At 44.7% G+C, this 27,217-nt stretch overlaps 1 protein-coding gene across 6 annotated transcripts in view; it reads right to left on the reverse strand.

The window, feature by feature from the left end:
• Window positions 1-27,217, reverse strand: part of garnl3 (GTPase activating Rap/RanGAP domain like 3) — a 421,640-nt gene that overhangs the window by 70,484 nt on the left and 323,939 nt on the right. For 4 of the 6 annotated variants that reach the window (XM_078549945.1, XM_078549943.1, XM_078549948.1 and 1 more), the window contains exons 14-18: window positions 26,881-26,987; window positions 14,962-15,077; window positions 13,702-13,734; window positions 8,763-8,867; window positions 6,373-6,447 (exon numbers count right to left, since the gene is read on the reverse strand). In XM_078549945.1, the coding sequence (XP_078406071.1) occupies window positions 6,373-6,447; window positions 8,763-8,867; window positions 13,702-13,734; window positions 14,962-15,077; window positions 26,881-26,987 (436 nt within the window). The remainder of the gene's footprint in view (window positions 1-6,372; window positions 6,448-8,762; window positions 8,868-13,701; window positions 13,735-14,961; window positions 15,078-26,880; window positions 26,988-27,217) is intronic. The other 2 variants (XM_078549946.1, XM_078549944.1) reach the window with 1 other exon arrangement.

Genomic DNA, 27,217 nt, shown 5'->3' on the forward strand with positions numbered 1-27,217 from the left:
GTTATTGCGCTTTTTTCCCCAGTATAAATCCATCATTAGTACTTTTAAACACCCAATAAATTACATATTTTCTTACTTGCATAGAATTACATTGACTGTGCAGCACAGAAACAGGTCTTTTGGCCCAATTGATTTCATTCCAAACTTCTTTGCAAGTGCGTACAAAGGAACAAAGCCAATGCAAAAGAAATGGCTTCCAACCATGAGCAAAACATGACTCATGGCTGATAGATTAAAGGAATTTGCATGCACACTGCACAGCAATCTTTCAGTTCTCCTTAGATATGGAAGCAGTGCCATAGGAGTGGCAAGTTGCAAATCTTACACCCCTGTTTAAGAAGAGGGGTGAGGCAGGCCAGTCAGCCTAACTTTGCTGGAGGGGAAATTGGTAGAAACCATAATCTGAGACAAAATTAATTGTCACATGGAAAAACCATGGGTTAATAAATGACATCAATATGTGTTGTCTGGCAAAACTTGATTGAGTTATTTCATTAAATAATGGAGGCTGGATGAGGATAGTGTGCTTGAAGTTGCATATGTGGATGTTCAAAAGGCATTTGATGAAGTACCACAGAATAGCTATCAAAATTGAAGCACATGGGATTAAAGGGACAGTGGTAGCATGCATATAAAATTGCTTAAGGGACAGAAAGCAGACAGTAGTGATGAACAGTCATTTATCAGACTGGAGGGAGGTAGGCAGTGGTGTTCCCAGGGGCCGGTAATTAAGACAATTGCTCTTTTTGATACATATTAATGACCTGGACATGTACAAACAGGGCATAATTTCAAAGTTTGCAAACACAAAACTTCGAAATGTAGTAAACGGTGAGGAAGCTAGCAGCAGACTTCAGGTAGACATAAACAGACCAGGCACATGGGCAGACACATCAGCATGGAAGTTAATGCCGAGGAGCATGACATGATGCATTTTGGAAGGACAAATTAGAAGAGGAACATTAATCAAATGGTACAATTTTAAAAGGGGTGCAGGAACAGAGAGACCTGGGTGTTCACATACACAAATCTTTGAAAATGACAGGACAAGTTGATACGGTTGTTCAAAAAAAATGAGATCCTGGGCTATATAAATAGGGGCACAAAGTATAAAAGCAAGGAGGTTATGCTAAACCTTTAAAATAAGTGGTTGGACCCCAGCTGGAGTATTGTGCCCAATTCTGGGCACCACACTTTCAGGAGGATGTCAAGGCCTTGAAGAGGGTGCAGAGGAGATGTATTAGAATGATACCATGGAATGAGGGACTCTAGTTATGTGGAGGGAGGGTGGCATAGTGGTATTGCCACTGGGCTAGAAACCTCAGGGCAATGCTGGGGTCGAATCCCACCATGGCAGATGGTGAAATTTGAATTCAACAAAAATCTGGAACTAAAAGTCTGATGATGATCACAAAATCATTGTTGTTTGTTGTAAAAACCCACCTCGTTCACTAATTCCCTTTAGGAAAGGAAATCTGCTTACCTGGTTTGGCCTACATGTGATTCCAGACCCACAGCAATGTGGTTGACTCTTAAATTCCCTCTGAACAAGGGCAATTAGGGATGGGGAATAAATCCCATGAACATCCTGTCCTATCCCACATCCCATGAACAAATAAAAAAAAAGACTACAGAAGTTGGGACTGTTCTCCTTAGAGCAGAGGAGATTAAGGAGCGATTTACTAGAGGGGTAGGCTGGGGGAATGTTTTTCCACCAGCAGGACAGTGGAATGGGTGCCGGAAAGGGTCTTGGGAGCAGATTCGATAGTAGCGTTCAAAGGGGAAGTGAATATGTACTTGAAAAGAAAAGACATGCAGGGCTATGGAGAAAGAGCAGGGGAGTAGAATTAATTGGATCGCTCTTTCAAAGAGTTCACTCAGGCACCACGGGGGAAGTGACCTCCTTCTGCATTGTAAGACTGTATGAGTCTGGTTGGCTGACTGACCTCACACACATCCTTTTCCCATGTTAAGTGATGGCAAATTATGTTTTAACTCCGAGGTAATTTCCCCCTCCTTTAGGTGCCATGTTTGCGGCACATCCTCCCATAAGCTAACAAACACTTTGCAATCATCCATGTGACAACCCTCTTTATTTTCTAGAGATTTCTTGTGCGCTTTCATGTGTTTAGCTAGGCTAAATTAATATGAGGGTCCGTGTTGACTGGGCTACAATGTGGGATGTAAATTTTATTAATTTTTATTTTTCTACCCTGCTATTGTAACCAGCGTCTCAGTATTATTCTGAAGTGGAGAGTAAATGCCCAAAATGTAGGGATAACCACATCATCATTTGGGACCAGGTTATCTAACAGCCTTGGCTTGATGCCTCCCTTCAATGAGAGCTGAAGCCAGTCTCGCCACTGATAAATTATGGCTTCAGGTCAGGTTATAGACAGTATCAAGACAAATTGGAAGACAGGCTTAGTAGAAATTCTCTAGAGTAAAGAAAATTATTTTCAGAGCAAGGCTCACTGAACATATACATCAGTTAATTTGACGGGATTACACATACATTAAAACATTAATCAGATGGGTTTGTTTTGTTGGCGCCAGCCAGCAGCATTCAAGACACAAATAAAAGAGAACAAAATAAAACAAAATATCCTTACCTTTTGGATAATCATCACTTAACATTCCTAAGAAATACTTCTACAAAGCCTTTGATTAAAAATGAAACAGAGCATCTCCAGTCATTTTAACCCCAAAAAAGGTTCATAGAAATACATTTGACACAAGGGCTCCCGAAAACTGCTTTGTAAACAATAAACAACACTGATCGAAGCACTACATGCCAATGAAGTTCACTGTGGAGGACATTACAAGGCAGCCAAAACTCCACTATAGCTTCAAGACTTCCTTCTATGTTTTGGAGATGCAGTGGAACATCCACATTGGATAGGTGGTTGGTGGCGGGGTGGAGCGGCATTCCCAGAGGTTCCTGGAAATTGGTGGGCCATCGAGATTCCCAAGATTAGCCGTTCTATCGGTTAATCTGCCACATCAAAGCTCCCCCTGCCCCTATCCCCAACCTCTGCCACCCATCTGCCCAAAACACCTGACGTGACAGCAGGCAAAAAGTTCTTCCTCCAATGCAGGACCATCCCCCTTCCCTGATTACAGAGAGGAGTGCTAAATGGACCTCTTTCTCAATGATCTAGTTGAAAGGCACCAAGGAATCAGCATGCACAGCTTGGTAGAAAGACTCCTGTTTACACTTGCGTCTATGCAAGCAAATGGAGTGCATGCATGCTGGGCGTTGCCCCCATTACTGTATCCAGCCACTGGCAACAAGAGTGTATTTAGCCAGCAGGTTCTTTACTCAGTCTGAAGTAGAAAGCTCCTCTTAAGGAACAGTGCTGCCTCGTACTCCTCTCTCCCTGATTTGGGAATATAATGTGGACATGGATATTTGAGATTGAAACATCTAAGATTTACAAGCCTTCCAAACAGAAAGAACATGGCCGGTCTGGTTCAAGCCATGTTGTTTGTCAGTTATTTCTGAGCCATTCTGTCAATCATGGTTCACATTAATAAAGTGCTTAATCTTAGCTCTATTCATCAGAAGTAGGCATACAGTAATTGTTTTAGATCACTGAACATATACTAGGATAATCCTTTAAATACCCAAGTATTGACTGGAGTAACGTTAACGTAAAGGCAAAGGAGGGGAAGGAATTTCAAAATGTTTTCTAAACTTTTTTTTTGGCATCACTAGCTAGGCTAGGCCATCCCTAATTGCCCTTGAGAAGGCAGTGGTGAGCTGCCTTCTTGAACTCCTGAAGTCCGTATCAAGGATACAGGGATAGTGCAGGAAAATGGTGTTGAAGTAGGAGATCAGCTATGATCTCATTGAATGGTGGAGCAGACCCGAAGGGCTGAATGGCCTACTCCTGTTCCTGTTTCTTATGTTCTTAAGCTTTCAGGAGTGTTTCTTTGACCAGTACGTTCTCCGTCAAACTAGGAAGGAGGCATTGATGGATCTGATGCTGGGGAATGCAGGGGGCAAGTGGCAAAGCGTCTGTGGGAGAACACTCGTGTAAGAGTGATAATCATATCATAAGTTTTAGATTCGCAATGGAGAAGGACAAGGAACAATCTAGAGTAAAACTTCTAAATTGGAAGAGGGATAACTTCATTGGGATGAATGGGGATCTAGCCAGGGTAAAATGGAACCAAAGTTTGACAGGGAAAATTGTAATGAAACTATAGGTGATCTTTAAGAAAGATGTTTCAGGCACAGGCTAGGTACATTCCAACAAGAATGTTGGAAGAAGGGAGAACCAAAGGCAGGGCTCCTTGGATGATGAGGGAGATCGAGAATATGATGACACAGATTAAGAAGGTGTATGATGCATATCAGCTGAATTCTTCAGAGCAAGGGCAAATACAATAAGCTGAGCGGGTGAGTGACAAAAATAAGACTGGAAAAGAGAGAATACGAGAACAAAATGCGACTTAACATAATAGGTAACCAAAAAATCTTTAACCAACATGTATATAGCAAGTGGGTGGGGCTGGACCTATCAGGGACTAAGAGGGTGATATATGCTTAAAGGCGCAGAACAAGGCTAGAATACTTAATGGGTACTTTGTATCGATGTTTACTAAGGAAGAGGATGCTGACAAAATATTGCTAGAAGCGGAGATGATAAAGGTAATTGACATTGATAGGCAGGATATACTGGAAAGGTTGGCTATGCTTAGAGTGAATAAGTCACCTGGTGTGGGTGACTTGCATCCTAGGTTTCTAAAAGTAGTGGGTGCAGAGATAGCGGAAGGGCTTGTCGTAATCTTCCGGTTTTCCCTCCATATGGGGTGGTACCAGAGGATTGGAAAGAGGCAAATGTGACAGCCTAACTCAAGAAAGGGCATAAGGCCTTGCCTAGTAACTACAGGCCTGTCAGTTTAACATCAGGGGTGGTTAATGTTTTGGAAGCAATAATCAGGGAAAAAATTAACAGTAACTTGGAGAAGTTTGAATTAATTAGGGGGAGCCAGAATGGATTTGTAAAAGAAAGATTGTGTTTGATTTATCTGATGTGGTAAAAAGTTGATGAAGGGAATACGGTGGATGCTGTCTCCCTGGATTTTCAGAAAGCATTTGACAAGGTACCATATTAAAGACTAGTTAACAAAATTGTGGCTCACGGAATAGGAGGGTCAATGTCAGCTTGGATAAAAAAAATTGGCTTAAAGACAGAAAACAGCCAGCTATGGTAAATGGTTTTTTTCTGGACTGGAGCTTGGTAGACAGTGGTGTTCCCCAGGGGTCAGTGTTAAGATCACTGCTTTTTTTGATACTTGGATAAACGACTTGGATATTGGAATACAAAATAAAATTTTACCATTTGACATTCATATCAAGCTTGGAGGTGCGGCAAACAGTGAGGATGATACTGACTGACTGTAACAGAATATAGATAGGCAAACACGTGGGAGATGGAATTTAATACAGGGAAATGTGAGATGATGCATTTTTGCAGAAGTGATAGGGAGAGGCAATTTTTTAATGGCACAGTTAAAAGATTGTGCAGAACAGAGGATTGGCGGCGCATAGATCTTTGAAGAAGGCAGGACATATTCAAAGAGTGGTCAGCAAAGCATTTGGGACCTTGGGCTTCACAAATAAAGGCATTGAGTATAAAAGCAGGTGATGAAAAGCAGGTTATGATGAACCTTTATAAAGCTCTGGTCAGGCCATCAACTGGAATATTATATCCACTTCTGGTCACCAGACTTTGGGAAGGATGTGAAGGCCCTTGAGAGGCTGCAGAAGAGACTTATCAGAATGGTTCCAAGGTTAAGTTGGAGAAGCCGAGTTTGTTCTCTTGGAGCAAAAGAGGTTGAGGGGAGGTCTGATAGAGGTGTACAAGATTACAACCAGTTTATATAAGGTAGACAAGGAAAAACTATTTCCATTAGCTGATGGTACAGGGAGTAGGGGGACACAAATTTAAGGTTTTGGGCAAGAGATGCAGGAGGGATTTGAGAAAGGACTTCTGAATGCAACGAGTGGTAATGACCTGGGATTCGCTGCCTGCGAGGGTGGTGCAAGCAGAGAAAATCAACGATTTGAAAAGGAAATTGGACAGACACTGGTCTTGAGAGAAATAAACTTGCAGGGCTAGGGGGATGGAAAAGGGGAATGGTACTGACTGGATCGCTCTACAGAGAACCAGCACAGAGTTGATGGGCCAAATGGCCTCCTTCTGCGCTGCAATGACTCTAAATATAATAGTTGGGTGCATTTTCACTGAAATGAACAAAAATTTGAGCCTGAAACACAGACGTAATTCATGTTAGCCTAACTTTGTAACAGTTTCATTGAAACATGTATGCAGAAAGAAGAGAAATTAACAATGTGCTCACCTCTTTCCTGTACAGGCCAGTGGTTACCAAGCTAGTGGGAGCGTCTCCTCTGACGATTGTTTTCAGCTTGAGGGCCTTAACAAAAAGAACATCTGTACTATAATACTGCATTGCTCTGTGGTGCCATTAGGGCTGCATTCTTACTCTGACTGACATCATTACAGCTAGCGAAGGGGGCCTGCATGGAACCAGAGTTCAGGGGATCATGACATGGACATCATTACCTTGGCAACCACTACTGCTGTCATGTGATACTCAGACCAAAAGCAGAGTGCTCTGGGGAGTTTATTTGCGTAACAGCAACATTTTGTCAGTCCAATGAAACAAAAGAAAAAGCAGGGATTAAATTCTACTATTATTCTATATCACTCTGTCAGCTGTTTGAATAAATTATCCTGTAAAATTAGTAACATTTTACTGCATAATTAGTATTATGAAAAGAGGAGGTCGTAATCTGCAGGGCTGCAATACTTAATTAGATTTTCACAGGGGACAGACATGTGAATACACTGAGTGGAAAGAGATAATGGAAGTCTTCAAACTGTAACACGATGTGAGGGGACTGACACTGTGTGCCGGCCAGGCATCTCCCTATCTAAAAGGAGGGCTAATTGGGGGTTGAGAAATCCTGGACTACTCTTGGCTACCTACTAGCCTGGAAGCAGAGATTCACTCTCTGACCATGGAGTAAGCATTTCAATTAAAAGAACCTTCAGCAAAGAAATTAATTAAGAATGAGCTTTCAAGTGACTCCATGACTTCTCTGTTGTATATCATTTTGATTAAAAAAAACTACAACTTTGGACTATCCACTGCTAAGCAGTTTCAGGCTGCTGTGTTTATGGGTTTGAGACTCGCTCAGCAATTTTGAGTGCCTCAAAAACCACCAGACAGGGTTCTCCCTAGTTGACGGTTGCCAAAATTAAGAAACTGAATAGCTCCTATGAAATCCCTTTGTCTGTTACTGCAAATACTAACCAATTTGAAGTAAGTAGGTTAGCACAGATATTAATATTGCTTAAATGGTTCCTGATGGAATACTCTCCAATTTGCTTGGATGAGTGCAGCTGCAAGAACACTTAAGAAGCTCAACACCATTCAGGACAAAGCAGCCCACTTGATCGGCATCCCATCCACTACCTTAAACATTCACTCCCTCCGCCAGCGATGCACATTGACATCGGTGTGCACCATCTACAAGATGCACTGCAGCAACTCACCAAGGCTCCTTCAACAGCAACTACCAAACCTGTGACCTCTACCACCAAGAAGGACAAGGGCAGTGGACACAAGGGCAGTGGACATGAGGGAATACGACGACCTGCAAGTTCCTCTCAAAATCCACACCATCCTGACTTGGAACTACATCGCCGTTCCTTCAAGTTGCTGGGTCAAAAACCTGGAACTCCCTTCTTAACAGCACTGTGGGTGTTTTAAGAAGGCGAAGGGCTCTCCACTTCCTTTTTAATGAAAATTAGGGGTGGGCAACAAATGTGACACCCATATCTCACAAATAAATTAAAAAAGAGTGGGGCAGAGATCAGGAAGTGTGTAGGGAGTGTTTAATCATGATGCTTCAGTCATCATGGTGTGTAGGGCAGGCTTGATGGTCCAGCCAGTTTTTACCTGCCTGTCAACTTTGTATGTATGCAGAGCAGACAGATGAATGCCATCCAAACATACCAAGTCTTTTTATGTCCACTCAGTCCTACAGTCATCACTCTCTGCTGTACTACAATTTAAGACCCAACTCCATTCACCAAATTTTATTATCCGCTCTAACGTAGGGCAAGATGAAGCATTCCATGTAAACATGACTTCATTACTGTGTTCTAGCTGTGTTTAGATTCCTTTGATCAGTGTAGGTGGTGTTCTATATCATACAAATGCTTTAGCATAGAATCATAGTCAATGTTTACCTAATTCAGCAAAAGGAAACCCAGAAAAGCTGTGATGCTGGTTTAATACTGTGTCAAATATTGTTGCTTCTTTTTAGATGTGTCCACAATTCATGATCTAAAGCATTAGAAATGTTAGTGGCTACCTGTCTGAATTATGGAGTAAACCAACTTTAAAGTTCAGCTGATAAATTGCTGCCATCATACAGATACTATCTTACAGTCAGGCTGCCCATCCTATAAGTACACTGACAATTATAAAATTACAATGATGAGGTGAAGACCTCAACTTGTATTGTCAGGTGGTGTGACATATTTCGTTCATTGCAGGCAACATAGTCCTCAAAAAAAATTTCTATTCTTTTTGTTTAATTGATGCAATTCAAGTGACATTGCATTGTGAGGACAAAGAGCGAAGCAAGTGGCACTGAAGCAATATGAATAGGCCTGCGAATTGGTTGAATTAAATAGCGTCTAACTGATGGAAGTTACCTGGCCCACTCTGACAAATTCTGCTTGGCGTGCTTCTTCTTTTTTCCGTGCTGATTTGGGTGATTCTGGCAGCACATCGCTGAACGACCTCCTATTTAACATATTCTAGATACATAACAGAAGGATGAATTAAAACCTCTGCACAAGTTCACGTCTGTTCTTTCAGGTAACTGAAGAGACACTGCATATCCAGTAACCCACAGGCTTTTATTATATGCATCCATTCTCCAGCAGGCATCTTTTTTTTAAAACTAAGGAGGCCACAACCTCAAATAATTTTCACTACTTCTTGAAGAATTTTTAACCTGCTGCAACACCCAATACTTCAAACAGGTCCTGACAGCAGTGTCCCATCAGCAAGCCGCTATTAGAGTCCTTCAGCGTGCCTGATGGTTAGCAGTAGGAGGGTATAAATGAACAGACAGGGAGCCATGCCATTTTAGTCAATATGTAAAGAGTAATTCATCTGCTTTTATTGGTCTTTGTGGGACATGACTTCAGAATTATTACAAATAAAATCCTCATACAACCCTCTGTCAACATGCCTCCCTCCTTCAGCATACCTTTCTCACAATATCAATACGTAAAAGTTAATGATTATTATAATTATTGTTGTCTCTTACGGGCAAGCCAATAAACTACATGCGGTTTAACAACCTATCTAAAAGAAGGCAAGTTATTTTATACATAGGTAATTAATGTTGTAGCAAAAACATCTAGCCAGTGTATTGCTGCAGAAAAGAACACTGGACAAAATTGCCTTCCTGCCTGAAGACAGAGAGAACATCAGCCCTTGTAAGTCTCTATAAATGCCAGATGGGCTACTACCTAAGAAATTAAGTTGAAACAGTATGAACCAATTTTATCATTACATTCTAACCAACAGTACACGAAACTACTCAATTTTAGGTCAAGCAGACAACAAAGATAGGATCATGTGACCAATATTTACTCACTGGTTATGTGGTCACCCATGGAACACCATAAACCAATCAGAACATAAGGGCTGTGCACTAACAGGAGAACTAACATTCTTCCTTTCCAACGCTTGAATGGTAAAAAAGCTCTTCAACTCTACAATAAAAGTTCCGGTATTTTCTTTCTTTGCAAACAATAAAATTACAGTATGGCCTTTTGGGATGGAATTGGTAACCAGGCAGTGGAGTTGGTGGCAGGGATTGAGGACAATGGTTTCAATCTTCCCAATATTTAACTGAGGGGATTTCTGCTCATCCAGAGGAAACCAAGTTTCACACAGGAAGGTTTGGCGATCGAGATGCTGGTTTTCCATCCGAGGTCAAATGAGGTAAGTGAGGCCAAGAATTTGGGTAGATGAATAAGGTCTCAGTGTGGAGCCATCATAGATATGATGCAGTAGCTGTTGATGAATTAAATATGCCAACCATCCACCATAGCAAAGCCAGGAAGCATCAGGACACAAAAAGGTTGGAGATTTACAGAAATTGGAAGGCACATTATTGAAAAAAGGACAGAAGAAGCAACTGCTAGAAGAGTGATAAAACAGCAACTGATGCTTCCATTGAATAAAATTGCACTTTGCAGCTCTGGTATTGTTTTTGACTGACATTACAAGAAAAAGATAAAGCTAGCTTTGGAGACTGATCAAGGAAGAGAGGCGAAAAATCAACCAGGGTTCCTGCTCGTGACTCCCATTCAGTGGCCCCTGCTGGAAAGGCAAAGGGAATGTGGGCGGGCTAGAGGCGAGAACAGGATCAGGTTCAGTTTTTGTGGTCTCTACAGAAAAAACTGCCTGCAAGAGACTCACTGTCCAGACTGCGGGGACTCACTGTCCAGACTGCGGGGACTCACTGTCCAGACTGCGGGGGCTCACTGTCCAGACTGCGGGGGCTCACTGTCCAGACTGCGGGGGCTCACTGTCCAGACTGCGGGGGCTCACTGTCCAGACTGCGGGGGCTCACTGTCCAGACTGCGGCGGCTCACTGTCCAGACTGCGGCGGCTCACTGTCCAGACTGCGGCGGCTCACTGTCCAGACTGCGGCGGCTCACTGTCCAGACTGCGGCGGCTCACTGTCCAGACTGCAGTGACCTCCTGTCCAGACTGCAGAGACTCACTGTCCAGACTGCAGAGACTCACTGTCCAGACTGCAGAGACTCACTGTCCAGACTGCAGAGACTCACTGTCCAGACTGCGGGGGCTCACTGTCCAGACTGCGGCGGCTCACTGTCCAGACTGCGGCGGCTCACTGTCCAGACTGCGGCGGCTCACTGTCCAGACTGCGGCGGCTCACTGTCCAGACTGCGGCGGCTCACTGTCCAGACTGCGGCGGCTCACTGTCCAGACTGCGGCGGCTCACTGTCCAGACTGCAGTGACCTCCTGTCCAGACTGCAGAGACTCACTGTCCAGACTGCAGAGACTCACTGTCCAGACTGCAGAGACTCACTGTCCAGACTGCAGCGGCTCAATGTCCAGACTGCAGAGACTCACTGTCCAGACTGCAGAGACTCACTGTCCAGACTGCAGAGACTCACTGTCCAGACTGCTGCAGCTCAATGTCCAGACCGATAGTTGAAGTATGACCAAGGAACTGAAATACCTTCAGGAGGACACTGGAGAAAATTGAGAAATAAGACCCAATAAATTACTTGAGGACTTGCAACAATATGTGTAGTAAAATCAAAAATTTATCGCATGTCCAGTAACATACGTAGAGCAATGACATCTTGCACTGATGTCAGGTTCATGGGGATCTCTGTATGCAGCTAAGGCTCCGGCACCTCCTCTCCTTCCTCCCAAGTTCACTTTAAATGACTTGCACTACTACTTAGTCCGGTGAGACCTCCCGTCCCCTCACGGCCTGGATCCCTGAGCAATGCCGAAGTTGCTTACCCCTAAAGCTGCTATTGATGACACCACAACGAGAACGTTAATTAATGACACACTATGGTAAGTAGGATGCTGAGACAAAGGATTAGTTAATTCCAATACCCTAAAGTGAACAGTAAGAAAGTACAGCTGAGATATGGTCTTTCATCCCATCAACCACTTCCTTCCACAGACCATGTACAACCTGCTCTATCACAATCCAATGAGAGTACTGAGGAAAACTGCTGCAAAAATACCCCTCTACACCCAAAAAAGCGAACATTGAAGACAACAGACTTTGAGCAGTTATTGAAGCAATGAACACATTTAAAAATCATTTTCCCCAGGATACTCTTAACCTAATACAATCAATCAGCGTTTAAGCCCTATAGATTTGGCCCCCAGTGGAAAATTAACTTAGTATCACAGTCAAAATCTTAACCAAAACACACTGACCAGGAAGCGAAATTATTTTGCGTAACAAATTTCAAAACCTCATTTTATCCCATCTCACCATCACTTGATAAAGATGGACAACTGATTAGAATTGTACATCTTCCCACTGATGGAATCTTATTAAGTATTCATGCTAGCGATATGTTACAACATACAACATGCCAAAAGGGTTTAAAACCTCATTAATCGTATTTTTAAAAAATATCATTCGAAGGTGAATGACTTCTTATCACAGTTGATGTTTACAAGTTTATTCTCCACAACACAGAATCTCACTTCCTCATGTCTATCTTTTACTGGTATAAAATAACTTTACTATTCAATGTGCTGCCACAAATCTGCTATCAGTCAGTTTTAATCTACAGTATTATTTGCTGATGCTGTTTTCAAATCATAATTTCTTGCTGTGAATGAAAAGGAATTTAAGTGATCAATTGGTTGGACTGTTTTCACTGATTGTCTATAACATTATTAGGGAACACAAACAAACATTCATTGATTAACTGCTGCATCATTGACAACAATCTGAAACCGTTGTCTCTTTAACCTACAGTCTAAATCTGTATTACAATACAATGTTTAGCATTAGATTCATGGCACCTATCAAGAGTGTCTGCAGGAACAAACAATATAAGAATAGGGACATTCCTTTAGGATAGTTTTGTTTAACCTGGTGGTGGCAGCCTTCCGTTTCATTAGTTTACGCCAAATTGATCAACCCTCTGTGTTAATATCTAAGGTTTAACCTAGCAGGTATAAATCGTGTCAGAGACAGTTAAATTAGGTTAGCAATTTGCAGTAATGAAGACATAAAACTATTTACAGTTGCAACGAATTTTAGGATTTCCTTTAAATAGCCATTACACAAGCTACAATTCACCAATAAGGCCAAAAAGGGAAGGAAGGATTTTCATAGAGGATAGGAGAGAGGAATTGTTAGTGCATTGACAAGCACACACACAGTACATGGGGTCAAAAGCTGCCTGTGATTCATTATTGCTCTTGCAAAGATGTATGATGTGACTGTTAAACATATTGACGCACCATCACTCGTAAGTCATGGATTTCACTTCAACTGCCTGTTAGCTCAATTCTTTTTCCTTTATGCAATGGGTGCCGATTCCACACATGACAATGATCAATAGACCTTGCAGCTTGGTTAGGTTTAATCTTATAAATGCAATTTTTCTTTCAGTTAGAGACAGGGTGATGGCACATAGTTAATCACTTTCAAAAAGCATGCTAAATTGGCAGATGCAGTTAAAAGTGACAATGAACACTATTAACATGGTCAAAGCAATATTAAACCTTTGAGGACAAGTTTTTTTTTGCACCAACAATCTGACCTCTAGCATCTTCCCATTTTGAGGGTTAATTTGGAGAGGAACATTAACAGAGATTTTTGGTGGTTCCATTCTATTCAAATTTTAGAACATTTCAACAGTTACATGAACCAGTGGAAATGTGCACAATTTTAAAAAAAAAATGATACTCAGGAAATTCAGTCTCAAAGGATTAATATATGTTTGGCTTGTGTTACTTCTGATGCTGTTGGAATGCATTAAAATTGCCCGTCTTAGTTATAAGAAGTAACACCGATGCATTCGGATGCAAAAGGAAAAGATAAATTATCTCACTGTTATCCAGCCTAGTTGGATTTCATTCATTTCCTAAGGAAGAAATGTGACATAGAAGAGTAGTTCACTGTATTATGCGCATGACATTAACAAAGTTATAGCTAAACCAGGAAGTGAATGCAATCTCAGTGTTTATGTAAGAACGTGATCAAACACATAGCAATAAATTCTCTAAACAGTGGCAGTTTAGAGCATTGTTAATGGTTGCCATTGAATAATGATATACATAGTTTAGAAAATCAGTTATCTTTGGCACATTCTGAATTTTCCAAACTCGATCTATTAAATATAAATATATATTAGAATTTAATATTTTCAAATGGATTACAATGTATGCATAAATAACTCATAACATCCTTTGATGCAATCTTAATTGGTTTTGTACACTCACTCTTTGATGATAGGAGCCCCTTTTTAGAAACTTGTACCAGCGGAACTGCAGTTTCCCTGCATTATACTGGAGAATAGTGACAATTGGAGCTACTTATTTGTTGAACAGCAGTGAGTCAGGGGCTAACTTTCGGCACCGGGGCAAGGTGCTGGCTTACTCTAACCAAGACCAGTTCTGAGATAATGGCACTGTAGCCCATGGTCACTGGAAATTGGATTAACAACACGCCTTGGAGCTGATTCCACATCCACCAGCCGTAAGTGTGTTGCTCTATGACTTTTGGACCTTGGACCATCCCTTAATTTTCTTTGAACTTAAAGCTGATGCTGTCACATTTATTTTCAGGTCGATAATAAGAATTTCTAGTTAAAGTTCTATTGAGAGTTTTGATTGTTGATAGAAAACATTCACTTTCTCAAACGATTATAACAACCATTATAACATCAGATTAACATGGGGACAAAGGCACTAACACCTGCGTGTGGTAACATATCCAGTGCATCAAGTTGTCATTTTAAATCCACCTTAATTTTAATGGCAAGGGGAAAATTGCTAAAATGGAAATACCCATGGATACCTTTTTCAGCCAATTATTGTCAATAATAATTACTGGTCACAATTAGTTAATACTGAAGTTCAGCAAAAAATTCTTTCAGAGTTGCTGTAACAAATTGGCTGCAGAATATTTCTGGGCATAAATCAAAGCAAATACGCTCTTTGTTAATTGGATTTGTAAACCTTGCAAAGAATTTGTATCAATTAGTAGAAAAAAGATTGATGGCAACAATAAGGAATCAATGAAAAATGCATTACTTTTGTGACAATGCAACCACATACTTTCAATTATGACGCACCAATAACTACTGTACCTTATGCAAGTCTGGTATGAGATCTTGATACAGAGATCGTATCAACATATCCAAGGTACGCTGACGTTTCTGAGCAAATGTTGGGGTTTCCAGGGTCGCTTTCTCTCCATTTATTACTGAAAATGACATACGTGTGATGAATACCAACTGTCCCGTACAGAAAGCCAATTTATCATTTAAAGTTCCAACACATCTGGCTAGAAATTTCTCTGTGTGTTACATTTACCCCACCACAACTTTTCTAGTGAGGCAAATGTAGAACAGGCAGGAGTTTCTGGCCAACAATTTCAATTTACCATGCACCCTCTTGGAAAGACGGCTCATAAACGCACTAAGGTTTACACTATAACCAAGATATTTCAAAGTGAGGAAAGCTGCAAAGAGGTTAATAATGGGGGATTTAAAACACCTTAATACTGAATGAAGTTTGGCCGTGGTAAAGGACTGTTAGCAGAACCAACATTTTAGTGAAAGGATTAGTAGCGAGGCTGTCCCTACCCACACTGGAAGCTGAAGTGGAAACCAGCTGGAGGAGTGATCGGAGGGTCATATAAATTCAGGATAAGGAAAGAAAAAGGAGAAGAAAAGGTAGTTGAGTGAGTGGGGAGTGGGGAGAATGTACATCTCTTAGGAGCCATAGGAAGAATATGGGATGACAAAAGGCCAATGACAGGAAAGGTAATGAAAGCTATTAAAACTATTATTAAAGTTATGAAAGCTTTCATATACTCCATACAATGGGGTAGTATCAATCAACATAAGGAAAAGCTTAGCGTAAAGGAACTTATAAAAGAGCTAGTCAACTTAGGCAACCAGCTAGTTAAGATTCATGGGAAATCAAGGCAAATGATAAATATTAGCGGAAAGGGGAAAATCTGACAGTATAGGGCATCTGGTGTCTAGAAGTAGTCTAGGATCAATGATGGCGTGCACAAAAATTAAATAAAACATTGGGCAGAATTTTTAGGTAGGCAGGCACACACAATCCAGGATCGGCCGGGGAACGGACCCTCAACTGCGATTGGCCCCCGACCACGGTTTCATGCTGGCTGGTCAATTAACGGCCAGCCAGCATGAAGTGCACGCTGAGAAGCTCAGTGCTGCCAGGGTGGGGGTGGGAAGAGGGCAGGCGCTGATGTCAATGTGGGCGTGGGCCAGCGCTGACAGGAAGCTCCCTGAAGGCAGAGAGCTGCCTTAGGGAGCTGAAGACCTGAAAAAGCATTAAATAAAGTTTTTTAAATCAAGAAAAAAATGTCCAAGCATCACAATCAGTCACCTGAACATATATATGATAAAAATGCTGTCCATAGATTTTTTTTTTTCATTTAATAACGGAAACCTCATCCCACTCTTGGATGAGGTTTCATGAAAAATGCAAAGTCCACCTGGCCGATTTGCCCGTCCGCCAACCGTAAGGTTGGATGGACCGTGAAAAATCGGAGACAATTACACCTTTAACACCCTTAATTGGCTCTTAATTGTCGGTGGGCGCACTTCCGGCTTTTGTCTCTGATTTTTCATGGTCCATCCAACCTTATGGTTGGCGGACGGGCAAATCGGCCAGGTGGACTTTGCATTTTTCATGAAACCTCATCCGAGTATGGGCTGAGGTTTCTGTTATTAAATGAAAGAAAAATAAAGATCTATGGACAGCAGTTTTATCGTGTATATGTTCGGGTGACTGATTGTGATGCTTGGACATTTTTTTCCCCAGATTTTAACAAATTTTATTTAATGCTTTTCAGGGCTTCAGCCCCCTGAGGCAGCTCTGTCAGCGCTGGCCCACAGCCGTGCTGACGTCAGCACCCGCCCTATTCCTGCACCCACCCCGGCAGCGCTGAGATTCTCTGCGTGCACTTCACGCTGGCCGGCCACTGGCTGGGGCCAATTGCAGTCGGCGGTCCATTCCCTGGCCAAACCTGGACCCGCGGATCACACCCACCGACCTAAAAATTCTGCCCATAGATGCATTTAAGGGGAAGCTGGATAAGCACATGAATGACAATGGAGGCTTTTGTTGATAGGGTTAGATGAGGAATGATAGGAGGAGGTTTAAGTGGAGTAAAAATGCTGCCATGGCTCGAGATGAATGGCCTGTTTCTGTACTGTATATCCAATGTATTTGTACATAAGTTATGAAGGGCAAGGTAGTGGAATATTTAGGGAGCTATAAATTGGTTGGGTAAATGCATGAAGTTATACCTATCAGGAAGGGATGAACAGGCCAAGTCTCTTTTCTCTTGACAAGGGAAGGCTGAGCGATGACCCAATAGAGGTCTTTAAAATTGCGCCAGATTTTGATAGAGTGGACACAGGAAAAATTGGTTGGGTAAATGCAAGATGGATTTACAAAACTGAAGCCATGCCGGAGTATGGGCAGGATTTTGCTGTTGGCGTGTGGCGGTGGGCCCGACACGCCAACGCGTAAAATGGCGCACGGTAACGCCAGGCATGCATTCCAACGTCACCGCGTGCCATTGTGATATTTCGTAGGCCGGGCGCGTTATGATTTCCGAAGCGCACCCACCATTAATTAATGGTCCACTTAAGGCCCTTGAGGCAGTAATACACAGCGATTTCTAGCAGCCCATGCAATTTTCAGTGCGTCGCATGGGCGCTACAGGCAGGCAGGTAGGCCACATTTTTAAAAACCTCATCCACGGATAAGAGGGGTGAGTGGGTTCGCGAATGCAAGTTGTTAGTAATTTACTTTTTAAACTTACTGCTACTTGCGAACAGGAGAACTTCAATTCTCTTCAGAGCTGCTTTGACAGGAAAAGCAGGCTTCAGGTCAGGGCTCTGGAGGAAACATAATTCTTGGGGCCTTGCAGGTTTCAGGCAGCCTTCCCTTACTTTGGGAATGGCGATTGTGCTCTCCACTGGAGGCACCTCCTCTGAGGAGGAAGAGAGGGCCAGAAGGGGGAGGAGGCCAGCAGTCCATATTTAGCCTCCAGGGGAGCCGCTTTTGGGAGGACAGGCGCAGGCACAAGGTCCGCAGGGTCAACAGGACGTGCAAGGTGGAAGGGGCCACAGAAGACTCCACTATCCTGCTGCCAGGGTTTACAGGCGGCGATGCAGCTACCTCAAAATGTCTGAGGTGCAATGCTGAAGGAGGGTCCGTCTCTCAAGGGAGACGGTGTGTCAGATGATGGGCCCTGAGATCAGCTCCAACTGTGTGGGTAGACGCCCCTTGCCAGTGGCGCTGAGGGTCATGGTTGCCCTGAACTTCTCTGCCTCCGGCTCTTTCCAGGGGTTGGTGGGTGATCTTTGTGGAGTCTCCCAGTCAGCTGTCCATCGTTGCGTCAGGCTGGTGACAGATGCTCTGTTCAGACGTGCATTGACTTTCATTCACTACCACTCGGACGAGGCCAGCCAGGCAGAGCGAGCCAAAGGCATTGCCACGATTGCTGGCTTCCCCCGCGTCCAGGGTGTAATCGACTGCACACATGTGGCCATCAGGGCACCAGCGGGTGAGCCCGGTGCCTTCGTCAACAGGAAGGGATTCCACTCCACGAACGTGCAGATAGTTTGTGACCATAGGATGCAGATTCTGCAAGTCTGTGCAAGGTACCCAGGCAGCTCTCATGACACCTGCATCCTGAGACACTCCCAGGTGCTGAGGCTCTTCAGTGCTCCTGCCCGGCTGGATGGATGGCTGCTGGGTGACAAGGGCTATCCCCTCAGAAGGTGGCTCATGACGCCAGTACGCCATCCAAGAACAGAAGCTGAGCAGCGGTACAATAGGAGCCACGCCTCCACAAGGGCTGTGGTAGAGAGAACCGTCTGTCTTCTCAAGATGCGCTTCCGATGCCTGGACCGCTCAGGGGGCACACTGCAATACCCCCCAGATCATGTGTCACTGATAGAGGTTGCATGCTGCGCTTTCCACAATTTGGTGCTGGAAAGAGGGGACGCAGTGGAGGAAGATGATGTAAACGCAGATGCTCTGGCTGCAGACGATGAGCCCAGTAGTGATTCCAAGGACGAGCATGCTCAGGGGGACACTGAGGGCATAGAAGCTGAACCGGGCAACCTCCAGGGAGGCAGGACAGCCGGGAGGCTTTGATCCAACGCTCCTTCAGCTAGCCTGACAAAGATGAACCTCCAACGTATGCCAGGGCTGGAGGCTCCATACTCGATAGCTGAGTGCTACATTTGCCTGGTTAGGAACATTAACTATGTGCCTTGTCAATAAAGCTCAATGACAAGCAAGTCACTCATAACATCATGGGTTCCCCTTCACCTGCAGAACTAATGAAGCACCCAGAGGCTTGTTGAGAACTAAAACATTTAATGATTGCATACTTGCATACAGAAATGAAAGTGCATTAAAAGGCGTTGAGCAGCACACCTACTGAAAAACAACTGAAATGGGGGGGAGAATGAAAATCACCAGTGATAAGCCCATGTTGTGCCTAAGGTGATTTATGTGTATGTTTGCAGGTGCTACGTCTAAGTGCTCCCCCCTCGCTGGCACCGGCATTTGAGGCAACCTGCTCACTCTGCTATCCTGTTGGCCTTGATGACCTCAGTGGGCGTCCTCTGGCCGGTGGAGCCTGTGCTGGCCCTGACTGGGAGGGAGCGGCCAGCAGCATGGCTAGCATCTCCCCTGTCGCCGCAGCCTCATCAGATATCACAGTCACTGGCAGAGCGGTGGAGGAGCTGCTGCCGTCATCCGGAGCTCCCTGAGAGGAGTCCACAGAGACAACAAGCAGCTCGTGCGCCAACGTGAGGTCGCTTCAGACCTCCCTGCTCACCATTGATGGATGGGCACCTAGCTGGGATACTGGGTGCCCAATCCATCTCCCACAGTGACACTGACCACCTGAGGTCAGTGCCGCTGTGAGGGCTTGCAGGTTCGAGCACATCCCCAGGAAGCCCTGATTGTTCTCCTGGAGGAGCTTCTCCATGAGAGTCGCCACTCTCTCCATGGAGGAGGCGTTGCACTCGGCCATGAGGGTCATTGCATTGCTCATGCTCTGCATGGACTCCTCCATCACGGAGACCGTGGCACGCATTTCCTCATGTATCTCCGCCAGATCTTCCCACACACCCTGCTGGACTTCTAGCATCTGCCGCCTCAGGGATTACTCCAGAGGCACATCATCAGCCACCAACTGAGCATGTTCCTGGTCCCCAGCATTCCTCCGACTGTCGGCGTCCTGGGCACTCTCTGCCTCCGCCTCCACCTCATGCGAGTGTGAAGTGCCCTCACCGTTGTGCGTCAGGACACTAGCTGATGATCTTATCCCCATCGAGGTGCTGGTATCGGCTGCTGGTGCCTGCCTGGCTGAGAGGGTGTGACGCTGGTGAGTTTATATTTTCTGGGCCCTCAGGGGTCAGTGTCGGTCCCTCTGCCTCCTGAGTCCGGGCATGCTCTGGAGAGACTGAAAGGAAGAGCAAGGACATTTGATTAGCTGAAGTCGTTACACTGTTAATGTGCATGCCTGGCACCCAGATCAAGGTGTGCTTCTCTTTCCATTATTAATGGGCATCCCATGTTGGATGCTGAAATCAATATACAGTCAACATTGGCATGTCTGCACTGACAGACATTGTGACCTCAGTGCACGGCACTCTTACCTCTCAGTGGCACTCCAGCTTCACTGCGGCCACTTGACCTGGGCACATGGCGCCTCTCCAGTTCGAGAGCCTCCTGCTCGTATATGGTCAGTATGAGTAGGTGGGGCTGCCCTCCGCCAGTTCGCAGCCGCTCTGCATTATTGTGTACTGTCTTCTCCTGAAAGGGGAGAGGAACATTGATTAGTCCACCCTGTACCTGCATTGCCATTGCAGCCTTGCCACCCCCACCTGAGTGAAACCTTGCAGGGCTCATCCAATTCGTGACCCTGGAACCGCCATACACTCATTCCAAGCAGCCAGGCCCTTACCCAGATGCTGCCTCCATCAGGTTTGCCACTCACACTCTAAGACCTTGCAAACCCATGAGCACTACCACCTAGAAGGACAAGGGCAGCAGATGGATGGCTACACTGGAAGTTCCCCTCCAAGTCACTCAGCATCCTGACTTGGAAACGTTTTGGTGCTCCACCACTGTGCCCAGGTCCGAATCCTGGAGCTCGCCCCAAAACAATCCTGTGGGTGTATCTGCACCCCATGAAGCGGATACAGAAGGCGGCTCACCACCACCTTCTCAGGGACAACTAGGGATGGGCAATAAATGCTGGCCCAGCCAGCGAAGGCCACATGCCATTAATGAATTAATGCAAAAACAAAATTCTGAGGTTGGGGGTGGGTGGGTGGGGGGGCCAATCTAATCACTGTGCTAAGTGACCCATGCCAACACGGTACTCACCCTTCCCAATCGCAAGAGGTCATTGAACCACTTGCGGCACTGCACCCAGGTGCGTCTCACCAAACTGTGGGAACTGACCCTTTCTGCCACCTCCTCCCAGGCACATTTCGTCATGTGGTGGGGCCTCCTCCTCCCATCCCTTGGCACAAGGATGTCACAGCGTGCTGCCACCTCCTCGAGAAGGGCAGCAGGGCACTCATTCGAAATTCTCGGGGCACACTGCCCCGCCGACCTGCCCTCCTGCCTGGCCTGCTCTCCGCGAGCGTGGTCGGACATCCTCCTGTGTGCCGTCGGTGGCAGGCTTCGGAAGGCTGCCTGCGCCATTTTTGAACAGGCCGCCAGGTCCGTCACTGGAATCCTGCCGCCGCCTGCCTCTTCCCCCTGTTCTCGGGAGCTGCCATTCACGCAGGGCGAGCCTGATCTGGCCCGCCCGCGTAAAATGGCGGCACGGAGCCGATGGCGGGCGGTGATCGGCACCGCGCCTGCTCCCGAACAGCCCGCCCACCGTTAGTAAAATCCTGCCCCATGTTAATAAAATATTTCGATAGAGTGACAGGAGATGCAACAAAGGGCATGAATGCAGATGTAATGGACATGGATTTTATTGAAGCTTTTGATAACAGTTTTGAAAATGAGTGGACATGGCTGCAGTTTACTGAGATGGAGCGAATCATGCCAGAGGGTTGGTGTGAATGAGAAGCTTTGGGATGACTTGGTGATGGCTTGGGACCTCCGGCGCTTACTGTTGTGCCTTTGAGTGCAGACCTTCAGGGCTCAGTATTAAGGACCTGCTATTCTTCAACCTTTTCATTAATGACCTGGTTTCAACTCAAACCTGGTTAATTTGGAGGTAAGCTACAGGGAAAACTAACACATTTTGAGAGGCAGGCAGGTAATTGGCAGTTGAATGTAGATAAATGCAATGTCATCATCTTAAAGATATGGAGCAGACAGGGGATTATTTAATTCATGAGAAAATAGTGATAGATTAGGACTGAGCTGAGCTGTGAAAGAAAACTACCAAATGATAAAGGGACCAGGGAATAAAACATATGTGGATCAACTCAGAGAACTGGGGCTATTTGGTGAGGAGACTGATGGAGAATATGATTCGGGTTTTCAAATGAATATGATGTAGAATGATCAGATAGGGCTGTCTGAATTGGTACAAGGCAAGAGAACAATGGGATATGGGTGGGGGCTGAGGGGAGGGAGACAGAATCATTACTGAGATCGTGTTTTCTATGGGAGGTTGTGGGAGTCGGCAGCTTAAATCTCCATAAGACTATAAGACATAGGAGCAGAAATTAGGCCATTCGGTCCATCGAGTCTGCTCCGCCATTCAATCATGGCTGATAAGTTTCTCAACCCCATTCTCCCACCTTCTCCCTTTGATCCCCTTACCAATCAAGAACCTATCTATCTCGGTCTTAAATACACTCAATGACCTGGCCTCCACAGCCTTCTGTGGCAATGAATTCCATAGATTCGTCACTCTCTGGCTAAAGAAGTTTCTCCTCATCTCTGTTCTAAAAGGTCTTCCCTTTACTCTGAGGCTGTGCCCTCGGGTCCTAGTCTCTCCTACTAACGGAAACATCTTCCCCACGTCCACTCTATCCAGGCCTTTCAGTATTCTGTAAGTTTCAATCAGATCCCCCCCTCATCCTTCTAAACTCCATCGAGTATAGACCCAGAGTCCTCAAACGTTCCTCATATGTTAAGCCTTTCATTCTTGGGATCGTTCTCATGAACCTCCTCTGGACCCTCTCCAGGGCCAGCACATCCTTCCTGAGATACGGGGCCCAAAATTGCTCACAATATTCTAAATGTGGTCTGACCAGAGCCTTTTAAAGCCTCAGCAGCACATCCCTGCTTTTATATTCTAGTCCTCTCGAAATAAATGCCAACATTGCATTTGCCTTCCTAACTACCGACTCAACCTGCAAGTTAACCTTAAGAGAATCCTGGACTAGGACTCCCAAGTCCCTTTGCACTCCAGATTTCTGAATTCTCTCCCCATTTAGAAATAAGGTAAAATTAGGCAAGTATCTTAAAGAAAAACCCATTATATTGGATACAACTGCTAGGACTGTAGGAAGGTGGACTAGATAAATCCATGGTCCAACACGAGACTGATCTGTGCTCTCTTCCAGCCTTGAAATGGGCTGTGTTCACCGCACACTTCAGAAAGCAGCTATTCTGAGAATAAGCTTTGAAATTATGGCAGCATTTATGACATCTGCATTTGAGAATAATTTGCTAAAATAATCTAACAAAATGCAGAAAAAATGTTGTCACATTTTAAAAAATATATTGGCGGATTATTCAATCTGGAAAAGGCCACAGGAATCTGAAATGCTAAATAGGGAACAGCGCAATTGTGAAGAGGGGAATATCGTGAAGCAGTCAAAATCCTTCCCCTTACAAATTGTAGAAAAAACATTCTTCTGGAGGTGAATGCATATTCACTTTAAATTCACTTCATAATGCTTTAGAACTTACATCAATGTAACGGAATGAAATCACAGGTAGTTAAAGCGAGGGTACTTTAATTGATTCTGTCTGCAAGTACGGTTATACAGGAGTATCTTCCACCTGACACTGCAGCACTAAGAAATACATGGGGCAGAATTTTGCCCTCGACGGGCGGGCGGGCCCCACCGGCTCGGCGGCGGGCAGGCAGCCGATCGCTACCGCCGAAACGGGCCCCTCCGGCATTTTAAGTGGGCGGGCCAATTAAGGCCCACCCAGCGGGCCGCCCAATGGGAAGCGCTATGCGCTCCCTGTGCGGGGGGGGGGAAGGGATTCCCCAGCTGTCAGAGTGTGCTCTCTCGCGCATGCGCACTAAAGGGCGCACATCTCCCTGAGACTAAGTGCCGTCTCAGGGAGAGCGCTGACAGTTTTTGAAAGGTGAAAAATAGAAAAGTAAAAAAATCCTTAACATGTCCCCCTCATGTGACAATGTCACGCGAGATGGGACATGTTAATAAATATCACATAAACTTTATTAAAGTTTTTTAAAACAGACTTGAAACCTCCATCCCGCCGGTGGATGAGGTTTCATGTTTTTTCAGAAGCCCGCTGGGGCTCCTGGCCTGCCCACCAACCTTAAGGTTGGACGGGCAGGGCCTTTAAATGGCTTAATTATCCAGTCAATGGCCTCAATTGGCCAGTGACAGGTCGGCGGGCGGACAGATGATCTCGCTGTCCGCCCGCCTTCCTGAATATTTAAATGGGGCGGGATGACATCGGGGGTTCCTCCCGACATCATCCCACATCAGCCAGCGGGCCCCGCCCCCAGCTCACCGACGGAAAAATTCTACCCATGCTTGTGATGGGGAACGCTGTAACTGGTAATAATGGATTCTGCAGCAGTAAGGATCGCTCAACACCAAAGTGGGTGCACATAGCTGGTTGGGACCCCCAGTGCTTACTGTTGTGCAGTTGATTACTTTTACCTGTAGAACTCAGGTTGTTCTATCATTATGTTTATTATCAAGTGCATTCCCTGGTAGAAACATTTTGAATAAATGCCCTCATGCTGTGTGCAGAGTTTATGCGCACAGCCCGTTCTGGTAAAGGGTTTAAAATAAATTGAGTGAACTGATCTTCTCAAAATGTCCAAAGCTTCGCTTTTATTCAGATCTGGATGAAGACGGCCAAGCAAAAAGAAGTCTGCACTTTTATTCAGGTTAGTGTGTGCATCAATCAACACTTAAATTTCAATTTGTCGACAGGTTGAGGGGATACATCTATAAAATGAACTCTACTTTCTCAATCAGTAGATGTATTACATAGTTACAGCTGAAAATTTCCATCTATCTTTATCCTGCAGTGTGATGTAATCTGATAACAGTACCAGTATTGTTCGTGAAACAGTGGGCTTCTTCTTGCTTGTAAATCACTTAACATGCGGTGATTCACCCTGTACATAGGGCTAAAAATAAAACTGGATTCCATTGAATTATGGCACGAACAATTCCAACACCATTTCCCCTGACCAAATCAACGACCGATGGACAATATTGGCAACATGACTTGAAAGCTGCAGATAGAACATTAAACAATGTCTGGAAAGCCAATCTCCTACTTATGCACCAGTCACTGATAGCAACAGCTTGTATTTACACAGCACCTTTAACGTAAAGAACTTCTCAAGGTGCATCGTAGACAGGCGCAAGGAAAATGGATGAGATCCAAGAAGTTTTGTCAAACAGATAATATCTTAAAACCTGTGCCCCTCTGGATGCTCCAGTCATTCAAGTAGATGAGTCTGAACAGACGCTGCAAGCAGAGGAAGATATATGGGTTTGTTTTCCTCTAGTCACGAACTTGGATCTACCCTCGCTCACATTAATGGCCGGAGGAACCTATCCCTCAAAACCTGGCTTTGTTAATCCATGGCCTGAATCTTCTGGTCAGCGTGCGGGGGCGGGCTCCACTCACTGACGCATAAATTGACGCGTGGTGACATCGGGCGTGCGTTCTGGCATCACCGCGTGTCATTCGGATCTTCAGTTCGACGGGCGCACACCAGAGTCGGATGTGCGCCAGCCGAACTATCAAAGGCCTATTAAGGCCATTTAAATAGCAATAAAACAATTAACAGGGCTGCCCGTCCAACCTTAAGGTTGGCGGGGGACAGGCGAAGAGCTCAGGCGGCCTTCACATTTTTCATGGAACCTCATCCACGGGCGGGATGATGGTTCATGAAGGTTTTTAAACTTTAATAAAAATTTTTCGTAAAACTCATAAAAATCACATGAGGGGACATGTCCGAATAATTTTTTTAAACTCTTCTATTCACTTTTTGATAATGAAATTAAACCCCCTGAGGCAGCTCCATGCCTCAGGGAGATTTTGGTAGGCCCTGACTCTCCCTCCTACCCCTGCCCGCACAGGGAGCACTCAGCGCTTCCGGGTGCGCATCACACTGGGCAGGCCTTAATTGGCCCGCCCATGTAAAATGGCGGCCCACAGCCGATCGCGGGCGGCGATCGACCACCCGCCTGCCCACTCCCATTCAGCCCCCCTAGATGGGGAGAAAATTCTCCCCCATGTTACTTCTTTGCATATTTCCTAGTTTTTGAAGTAAGAAATCTTTGAAGTTGCTTTCCAGATCTGCATGATTTTAGTGCCAATATCCCTTTCTAATAAAAGGAACTATAAAATTTGAGTGGAAACATTCATTTACGATTTCATTTATAGTGTTTTCCTGGTGTTTCTTGGACAGTAAATTGTACACAATCATGCCGAGATCTCGTAAACAGAAAAGTAATGAAGGTTCGTGTTTGTGTAAGAGGTGTGAGTTAGGAGAGCGGCACATTCCTGGAGATGTCATGGGTATGTTGCAGCTTGTTAGTGCGTATGAAACCAAGCCAGCTAGGTTGGCATGTACGGCCCTTAACCAGCACTACCAAAACTCAGCATGGTGATAATGGAAAGGTCATCCTCTGTGGCTGCTTTGTTACAATTTATTTAGATTTTTTTAATGACTAAAATTAATCTGAATTTCTAACCACTTCCCTACCCACCCACCTCAATGTTCTCAGCACATATCACAGAGTGGCATTCCAAGCAATTAATAGCAGCAGCAGACTTACATTTAACTAAAACAAAGTCCCTGAACTCATGATGATCTGTAAACACTGGTGGAGAAGGGAGAGGAGGTCCAAACAGTGGTACACTTTCTTCAGAAAATATCTTGAGCCTGTAGAGAAAGCAAAATCAGTAAATGTTGATGGAAATCAGATAGAGTGCAACATTAACCTTGACATTTCAATGGAATTCTAGTTCAACTGCTTTGTATTTTTATCACGTTAAATATTTTCCTCTTTTAACTCCTAAAACATGCTTTGGACTGCCAAGTGCAACTCAAAATGACGCCAAAGTTCATTTCAACGCCATTAGTAACAATAATACCAACACGTGCATTATCAA

This window comes from Cetorhinus maximus, chromosome 10 (genome assembly GCF_964194155.1).
Source record: "Cetorhinus maximus chromosome 10, sCetMax3.hap1.1, whole genome shotgun sequence".
Taxonomy (NCBI): Eukaryota; Metazoa; Chordata; class Chondrichthyes; order Lamniformes; family Cetorhinidae; genus Cetorhinus; species Cetorhinus maximus.